At 37.9% G+C, this 9,654-nt stretch overlaps 1 protein-coding gene across 2 annotated transcripts; it reads right to left on the bottom strand.

Annotated features, from left to right (window-relative positions):
- Positions 1-908: 908 nt before the first annotated feature.
- Positions 909-5,780, bottom strand: LOC112732608 (monodehydroascorbate reductase, chloroplastic/mitochondrial). Of its 2 annotated transcripts, none has more exons than XM_025781372.3 (16): positions 5,434-5,780; positions 5,079-5,347; positions 4,925-5,002; positions 4,549-4,620; positions 4,224-4,342; positions 4,051-4,135; positions 3,501-3,590; positions 3,001-3,102; positions 2,808-2,897; positions 2,565-2,645; positions 2,264-2,335; positions 2,085-2,179; positions 1,908-1,996; positions 1,772-1,834; positions 1,555-1,595; positions 909-1,268 (listed from the first exon to the last, which is right to left on the bottom strand). In XM_025781372.3, the coding sequence occupies exons 1-16, from the start codon at positions 5,444-5,446 to the stop codon at positions 1,137-1,139; spliced, it is 1,491 nt and encodes a 496-aa protein (XP_025637157.1). In that variant the 5' UTR covers positions 5,447-5,780; the 3' UTR covers positions 909-1,136. The 2 variants fall into 2 exon arrangements, with proteins under 2 accessions (XP_025637157.1, XP_025637156.1); XM_025781371.3 differs by having other exon boundaries at positions 5,079-5,350; positions 5,434-5,718.
- Positions 5,781-9,654: the final 3,874 nt, after the last annotated feature.

Raw genomic sequence — 9,654 nt, 5'->3', positions numbered from 1 at the left:
AAGCTAATCTGCTAGGTAGCGTTTGTTTTGAAGTACTAAGACAGAGACTGAGAGACTGAAACTCAGTATCATGTTTGTTGGTTCAGAGACTGGTATTAAAATTTCTGTCTCTGTTCCTAAAATTTTAGTATTTCAGTACCTCCAAAAAGTAAGGATACAGGGGATTGAAATTTTTAGAGACAGAGACTGAAACTTTAATAACATTTTATACCTAAAATACCCTCAATTCAATTAATTAATTCCAATTTTATCTTTTGTACAAATTAAATTAGAGTTTTATTCTTGTTTTAATTTCTGTCTCCCACTTTACACCAAACAGAATACTGAAATTTATTTGTCTCTGTCTCTTAATTCCTGTCTCTCAGTCTCAGTCTTTCAGTCTCTATCTCTCCACCAAACGCTATCTTAGGAATCTATTTAAACACTTTTTGTAAAACAATTTACACAATTTTTAATGAATAAATTTTATGGGAACTACTTTGTACGTTTTCAATATGTATTTAAGCGAGACGAGTGATTAACTTTATTTGTTTTATAAAGAAAATTGAAAGATCTGACCCAAGGTAATTATGTATGTTAGTTCTTTTTAATTTCCTTCCCTTTGATCTAAATTCTCAAGGACAAATTTTTTAAATGTTCAATAAAAAAACCCTTCAATAACCTAGATTGCTAAAAATAAATTTCTTAGTTTCCTTTCGTTCTTCATTCCTAGTTTTTTTATCAGGCCTTAAGTTATTTTTGGTCAAAAACTTGTTTCTTCTGACAACCATGAAATTTGAATAAGGCTAATCTGCCAACAGTAGCCATGTGGTGATGATATCTGCCTTGCAAGAGGTGTACCTTAGATTCGAACCCTTCCCCCCACGTCCTAACTCCTAAGGGAGGAGGGGGAATTTGTGGGTGTATACTGACCAAAAGTATTGAATTATTAAGAAATTATTGTTGTTACATAGACCCAAATGGCAGCGGATCATATCCAAAGGAGACATTCAGCTCGTCGTGACCAAAATGAGAATACCACGAAAATTATTTCCTCTCAAAGGGACGGTCCCTACTCTCTACTAGGATGATTTTGATGGCCCGTAATCTTAGCGCTGAAAAGCAGTTACAACAGAGTGGAATTGCCAAGATCTGTATTAGACTGTAGCTTCAACTTGCAAGGATCTCCAAGCAATGTCTAGGGCCTCCTCAACAGAAGATGCGCTTTGAAGCTTCGCCTTATCAATTACGGGTTGATTTCTGGCTAGTTTAGGCAGGAGCTGAAATTCCTGAGATAAAAAAAAGTATATATGTAAAATGAGCCCCCGAAAAATCTGTGACTTGTAGCTGCACTTCTGTGACACTAGGACATATAATAAAGGCAAGATTTTATGTATTTTTTATTTGGGTATAAAAGAGTTTAAAGGGTTTGAAAACTCAAATTAAAAACCAAGTAACATTTGGTAATTTTCATGAAGATGCTTCTTTATAATGGCAAACAACTTCATGTGTATACTATCTAAATCTAACAGCTACTATATGCAGTTGAATGTTGAAAGAAACAGTAGCAAGTACCTCAGGGCTCCCACTTTCAAGCAGCACTCCTTTTAGCTTACCTGAACGGCATCAAGTAATTACATTCTTAGTAATTGCAAATCAAAAGATAAAATAAGCATTTGCATACATTCCGCAATAACACAATAGCATGTCTTTGCGAACATCACTATAAACTAGGTAATCCAAATATTAATACAAAGGGTCACAGAAGATAAAGGGACCGTAAAAGACCTACCAGATTCAATCCAGAAGGTAGCTACTTTAGGATCAAAGTTTCCAATTTCAACTGTTTCTCCGACTGCCAAAAGAAAATTTAAGAGTAAGAAGATCAGAGAAAAATTCTCGTATATTTTATTTTGAAAAACATTTACCATTGTCTCCGAAGAACTGCCACCATACTCTTCTGGGGCTCCCTTCATATTCAAACACCCTTGAGTAGAAGTATGGAAGGTAATCGTACCTGAAACGCATAAATGAAACTAAAATAGATCAGCGGGGACATAACCACAAATTTTAAGTTAATTGCAGTAAGAGATGGTTGATTATACGTGTGAGTTTGTGCAGTGAGTAATGATTTTACACAGTGCTGTGCTGAGCGACGAGCATGATCTACATGTTCCACTCGAGCAGTACGGTTATATATCTGTCCAGTTTTCAGAAATACATCAGGTGAACAAGAAATTAAAAGAACTCAATTTCAAGCAAATGAATGGTATTTGGTATATACCTTTAAAGGGAAAGCTGCGACATCACCGATAGCAAAGATTCCAGGAATGCCAGTCCGGAACTGACCATCAACCTGAAATACGGATAACGTTAGTTTAGGGCTCTATCAAATTACATCTGTAAATGTAGCTCAAATAGAGTAGCTCAAACAAAGAACACGATCTCCAAACGTTGATGATGTACATTCACAGAAGAGGAAAAGGCAGTGAAAGGATGTCATAAACAAAAGGCTCTTCAACTGTTACTGTATTTCAACATGCCTATAATTTTGTTGTAAATAATCTGTTATTCATTGGCTTTACCTGTAATCCACCAACTTCTGTATTCAAGCCCACCCGCTCAAAGGGACTCACAGCAGGTTTTGCTCCAATGCCTACAATTACCTGCAAACCAGAATAAGAACGTAATTTCCAATTCATTGAACTTCTCTAATACAGAAGTAACCCCTATATTCTAATAATTCATGTTACTAAAGCAAATAACAAAAGAAGGTGTCACAGCAGTCAAGCTTTATATTAAAGCATATATTAAAAGAAAATAATCACCGTATCAGCTTCTACAACAGATCCATCTCCAAGTTTGACACCAGCTACATGTCCGTCAGAGCCAGCTTCCAAATTTTTTATGGAGGCACCCTTTTGAATATAAGATTTAAAGAGAGAAAAAGAAAAGGGAAATGTAAAGAGATTTTAAGCAATATCAACCATAGCCAATACATCAAGTTACAGTTTTACAGACCTTCAATATTTTGACACCATTCTTTTGGTAGAGTTCCTCGTATCTCCGGGCAAGCGAAGGAGTGAACAATCTTTGCAAGAGATGATCCTCAGGAAATATGATCTATATTTTCACGAGGACATAAAATTTGAGTCAGTAGGCCAAAAACTTTACAAAATAACTAACTTTTTTTAATGTATATACGGACAACATATGTATGCAACTCTCATAGTATAATAATCAGAGTAGGTAAAACAACGCGAATATGTATACACAGTAACAGTAAGAAGTCATTTTTGTCATGCCATTCCCTACCACAGTGTAGACTATTAAAAAAAAATCAGTGATCAGGAAGCATTAATGTCATACACTTATTCATTATTCCCAAAATTACTAATGTAAGGATTGTCAAAGCATAACCCAGAGTACCTAATTAAATGACTTCTTTTGGTTTAGCTGAACACATTAGTAGGTAATAATGGAATCAGGACAGGAGATAAGGATTGAGGAAAAACACTTACTGTTGTATCAAGTTTCCAAGCAACTGTTGCAGCAGCAATCTCCATTCCTATATATCCACCTCCAACAACTACAACCTTTTTTGCTTTTCCCTGGAGACTTAAATCCATGAGGATCAGAGTATATGTTCATATAAATTTATCTACTGTAAACATATACATAATGAATCATAATACATGACAGTTTTGAGGTAACCCTCGGAGGAAATATGCACAATTTGCAAAATCCCAATTCACATGAAGGATGCTAAAGCAAGGCAATTGCCAATAACGTGGCAGCATAATATACTCAAAGGGAAAACTTACTTCATTAACTACTAGAGAGAGAGAGAGAGAGAGAGAGAGAGAGAGAGAGAGAGAGAGAGAGAGAGAGAGAGAGAGAGAGAGAGAGAGAGAGAGAGAGAGAGAGAGAGAGAGAGGGGGGGGGGAGTTACTGTATAAACAGCACGTATAAAACGATTGGTTACAATGCAAAGTTTAACCACTTCAAAAGTGGGAAAAAAAAAATCAAACTAGTAAACAATAGGTCAAAATAGGCTTGACCATATATTACCAATGATGAAATCAGTGCATCAGCATCTGCAACCTCCCGGATATAATGAACGCCAGGTAGGTTTCCCCCAATTTTCTCCGGAAATCTATCATCAAGACAGTTGACAATCAGATTTTGAGGACCAGTTTTTTATTAAAACAATATAACATGAACTAAAGTAAATAGACTGATACCTCGAGGCTGAACTCCCTGTAGCAATTATAAGTGAGCCATACTTCAGATGTTTTCCAGAATTAGTTATCAAAGTTTGCTTTTCAATATCAATATCCTTGACTGGATCTTGATACAACATCTGAACAGTAAACCAGTAGCATGAAATGTATGAGAACTGTTTCCAGCCTGACAATGCTACTTCAAATTAAGAGCTTTCCAGAATAAAACCATCCTTTTCATTTCAAGCAATCCTGTCTCAATAGTATAACGCGCACAAACACAAAAGTAAAAACAATCTCGACAACTTGTATTACAAAATGATTGCAACAGCAAAAGAGAGTGTACCTCTATCCCCTTCTCTTGATACCACTCTGGAGTCTGCCTTTCTCCACCCGATCCAACACAGGTGTGAAAACCCTAAGAATTAAGAATATAAAAGTAAGGATTTACAAAGACAGGTGAATAAATGAGAAATGAATAATCTTATATTGACCGTGATATAACTGAGCTTATAAGCAATAGACTGATACAATGAGGTGCATCGAATAACTAACTGCCTACTTGTAACAAACAAACAAACAAACTCTAACAGAACTTTCCAGAATTAGATAGCTTAAATAACCGAGTATAATTCCAATACACCGTTGACAGCACAACAATTGGATAAACAGCAATCAGGACTAGCAAATGCATATCACAGGGAAAGGAGGAAAATTATTACAGGAAGGCGGGCAGGCTTCTTATCCGGTGGAAACAAATACGCTTTTGTGAGTGCAGGACGCTCGTAGGGCGCATATGCCTGTATTTGTAAATCGTATCAATCAAACACAGAGAGAGAGAGAGAGAGAGAGAGGGGCCAGAAAGTAGAAAAGGACCTCTTTAGTGACAATACAAAGACGACCATCGGCCATGCCATGTTCGACGAAGGTGCGAGCAGCATATCCCGCGGCATTTCCGCCCCCAACGATGACGTACTCGCGATTCTCGTTGGCGAAAGCGGCGTAGCATCTGCGGAAGCTTCTGGAAGGGAGGGAAGTGGAAGAAGGACGAGGTCGGGTGAGAGGATTGGTACGCAGAGGGCGAAGTAAGAGTCCCTGCTTGAGTGAGAGGGAGCTGGATGCTGCTGCCATAGCGAGCCTGCGAACTGCTGAAATCGGTAATGGAAAATGACAAGAGTGCAAAGTGAAGCAATCAAATGCTAGACGATGAAGGTGAAGATCGTGAACGCACCTGAGGAAGGCATTGATGCCTTTATAATAATTACTTAATTAAATAATAATGATTTTAATATTTATGACTTAGACTTCTTGTTGTTGAAATGTGTTAGGGTGGCTCTAGAAGAGTTCGAAGGGGCATGACGTAAAGACGCTAAACTCCCATTCAACAATCAATAGGGTGAGTTTTACAAATGCGATTGGCGATTGGGGATTGGGGAGATCATTTATATATGTTGCCTTTCTCCATTGGAGCTGCTCAGAGCCTCGCCATGTTTCTGCCACCAAGGTCGTTTTTGACATGGTATTATGATTGGGCCGTTTGGGCTAAGCCTGTTAAAAGATTAAAATTGAAGGATACCAAAGAAACAAAAAAATTGGACCCATTTGAATTATGCATTTGGATTTTAGGATCAGATTAGTCTCCGCGATGTTATCTATCTATCTATCTACCTACCTAGGTGGATGTTACAATAATCCTTTGACGTTTGAAGTTTTAAAACTTCATATAATTTTAACCAAAAAAAAAAAAAAACACTATTAAAATTTAAAACTCAATTCACCTTGTGTTGATTTAAGTTAACATTTAATGCATATTAATAAAATCAATAAATAATTAATACATTTTTTTGAAAAACTACAAATATATTAATTAGGGCAATAATACATTGTTTTCAAATCCAATACGCAAATACATTGATTCAAGTATCTATATAAACCGCTGCTGCCAGCAGCGGTTTATATAGATACTTGAATCAATGTATTTGCGTATTGGATTTGAAAACAATGTATTTGCATAATATTGAAGGTGAAACAATTTATTTAAATGAATTGTCCTATTAATTACAACTTGTAAAATATATTTCTAATAAATGATAATTATAATTACGAGTTAAATATCAAATTCGTCCCTGAAAGATACCTCGATCTCCATATTAGTCCTTGGAAGATAAAGTTAATCAAAAGAGTCCCCAAAAGTTACACGAGTTAATCACGTTTGTCCTTCCGTTAACTCCCTTGGTGACCTGGCTAACGGTTGCTGACGTGTGTGGTTAGCTTCCAACGTGGAAGAGGCCAACGTGTCATGACCTATTACTGACAAGGTAAGTTTGGCAAAACAGTTCAAATAAGTCCCTAAGTGTTTGAAACCTAATCCTAAATTCCACGATAAATAGGTCGCCTTCATCAATCAGATGGCCATATGCCTGGGTTTGTGTTCAAATTGCTGGTTTTGGGCAACGATGGAGGCAGGAAATGGAGGCCGTGGTGGTATTGTGTCGTTGTTCTCGAACGGCAGTAATGGTTCCAGCGCCTCAATGCGAACCAGGAGGAAAACCCATGAGGAATCATGTTTCTGTGGGTTGAAGGCTGCGATAAGAAAATCTGGGACAGCGGAGAACCCAGATAGACTATTCCGTGCATGTCCAAGGTACCGGGTGAGTGTTGTGTAAGACATTAAGGGTTTTCGATGTTATTTTGTGTGTTGGGATTTTGTTTAATTTTTTATTTTCTGATTTCTGAATTTTCAGAAGGGCAGTCACTGCAACTACTTTAAGTGGGTTGAGGATGATGAGTATGAAGGGGTGGGCCAAGGTGGAACAAAGAAAGATTATGGGGCTAAGCTGCAGGTTGATAGTGACTGTGATGAATGGAGGTTGAAGGTGGCATGGAGACTGGGCAGCTTGGAAGCTGAAGTAAAAGCATTGAAAATGTTAATAGTTTTCCTGTTTTTGGTAGTTGTGCTTAATGTGATTGTTTGTAGTTTGTTGTCTCGTTCCAAGTAAAGCAAATTCCAAACACTTGATGGTGTAATGAGATGAATCCATTGAATGAGAATAGATGTTGCATTTGTTTTTTTTATATGAAGACAACACAATCCAATTCAAAGGTTCCAAACCAATTCGGATCACTATTAAAGTAAGATGTACTAAGGAATGGACATAATCAGTAGTCAAAGTAGTGTTAAACATTGAGTAGTCAAAGTACTCTTAAACATTGAGTTGCCATAGAAGGCTAGATGTCACATTTTCTTAAGGACCAAAATAAAAAGGTTTAACATAAGATACAGACCACATCAAAGTCATAAGCTTTTACATGAGGATACAAAACCTAAAAAGTATCCTAGACCAAAATAAAAGGGCATAGTACAACTTTCAGTTACATAGATAACCAAAATGTAGATAATGGAACTTCAATTGTCCTGTGCAAAAAAACATAAAGTATCCTCACACAAAAATAAATTCAACCAGAATACATTTCAACACTAATCAAAGTCATTTATCAGTCTTTCTTGGGGGCTTGAAGGCTGGAGTAGGAACGAAGGTCATAAAGTTGGCCAGTTTTTTAGCAGTGGCTGAACTAGTCCCCTTGATTGTCTCAGCAGAAATAGCGACTGGTGCGGCTACAGTAGGTTTAGGAGAGGACTGAAGTCTGGCTTTCCCTTTAATGACCTTTAACTTGGATGGCCTAGCAGTGACTTGTTCCTACACAATTTAATGGTACATCTAGATTTAGATTTAGCTTATAAAAGAAATGAGATTTATGAAATAACAAATGTTTCAAATAAATCACATATGGCAGATTACCTGTTGTGTTTCTTGGGTTGGTGGTATACTGTCACATTGACTAATATCAATTACTGTTGGAGTCTGTCTTGGTGATAGAGCTGGATTAGGTTCAGCTGGGATAGTGGTTGCTTCAGGGGCAGCCCCTTCTGCAGCAGGGCAACCACAGCTAGTTGCAGCTGCAGCTGCCTAGCATGCTCCTCAGCTTCGGTAGCTTTCTTCTTTGCACAGCTTCGCTGGTTGTGTCCTATCTCACTGCAATACATGCATCTGATAGGGTTATACTTCCTCTTCATCTTTGTTTTTGATCCAGTAGGTTATTCCTCTTTGTCCCTTCTCCTTTTCTTCGTTGGCCTTCCAGGCTTTGCCTTAAATGGTGGTGGGACGGGAGCTGGGTGTGGAGTTTTTTCCCACAGATCCTGACCTTTCACTGGATTCACATTGAAGCAATAAGTCTTCCTGTACGCTTCCATCTTCAACCAGTCGTGACAATAGTCTTCAGCACGTTTGCATTCTTATCCTGTATAGCCGAGATTGCATGCATACACGGCATCCCTTACAAAGACAAATCAATCATTATTTGAAGATCGTGCATAAAAGTAGATGGCAGTAACTAAATGTTGAATTTTTTACCTGTGAGTTGCCAAAAACGACAGCTGCATGTATGCTTTCCCAAGTCAACCACCATATTGGTTAGCCAGCCATGAACTTCATACAGTTCTTCTTTTTCATCACCAGACCATTGAGGAGCCCAGTGGCTAGACAACGTTGTCATGGCTTCAAGTCTACTCTGCTGAACAGGGGGGAGAATCCCTTGATAATTCTCTAGCTTCTTCCGATTGTCAACAATACTCTTCATGATGATTCTTCTAACTTCCTCAGCTAATGTCAAAATCGGCTTGCCCCTATCATGCTTGATTTTCACATTGAAAGACTCGCAAGCATTGTTGCATATGTTATCCACCTTTGGCAGTTCACTAAAGTGGGCCTTTATCCATGCATCTTTAGGCCATTTGTCGAGATATTCCCAGGCTTTTTGATTAAGTAGCTTCACTCTGTTCATGTTTCTATTGAATTTAACTGTTGTCCTAGACCGAGCACATTCCCAAACCATATCTTTCAGTTCAGTACTAGACCATTGTTTTGAGAAATTGTGCCATAAATGCTAGACGCAGAATCGATGGTGTACCCTGGGAAATACTTCCTGAACAGCTGGTATTAAACCCTGCAAGTTAAAACAAACACGACAAGATAACAAATCAAACTCATCCCTACAATAACTTCATTAAATCAAATTCATCCCTCAATGTTATTTCATTAAATCAAAACAGTCCTACTAATTCCTAATCGTAACTCAACAAAATGCTAACCTTCTGCATGTCTGAAATGAAGCACCATTTGTTCTCCGTGTAGTCTCCCAGGTCATTATGCAGTAACTCAAGGAACCACTTCCAATTGTCTTTGTTTTCAACACTGACTATGGCGTAAGCAATCACAAATATGTGATTGTTAGCATCCTGGCCACAAGCTATTAAAATCTGACTCCCATGTAGTGTTTTCAGAAACGCTCCATCAAGACCAATTAAGGGTCTGCAACCTGCCTTAAACCCCCTCTTGCAGGCATCAAGGCAAACATAGAAGCGATCAAACAGGGAAGGACTCTCAGGCATGGG

The sequence above is a fragment of the Arachis hypogaea genome, chromosome 13 (genome assembly GCF_003086295.3).
Source record: "Arachis hypogaea cultivar Tifrunner chromosome 13, arahy.Tifrunner.gnm2.J5K5, whole genome shotgun sequence".
NCBI lineage: Eukaryota > Viridiplantae > Streptophyta > Magnoliopsida > Fabales > Fabaceae > Arachis > Arachis hypogaea.
The sequence above is the reverse complement of the archived record's forward strand: the minus strand, read 5'-3'. Positions and strand labels throughout refer to the sequence as shown.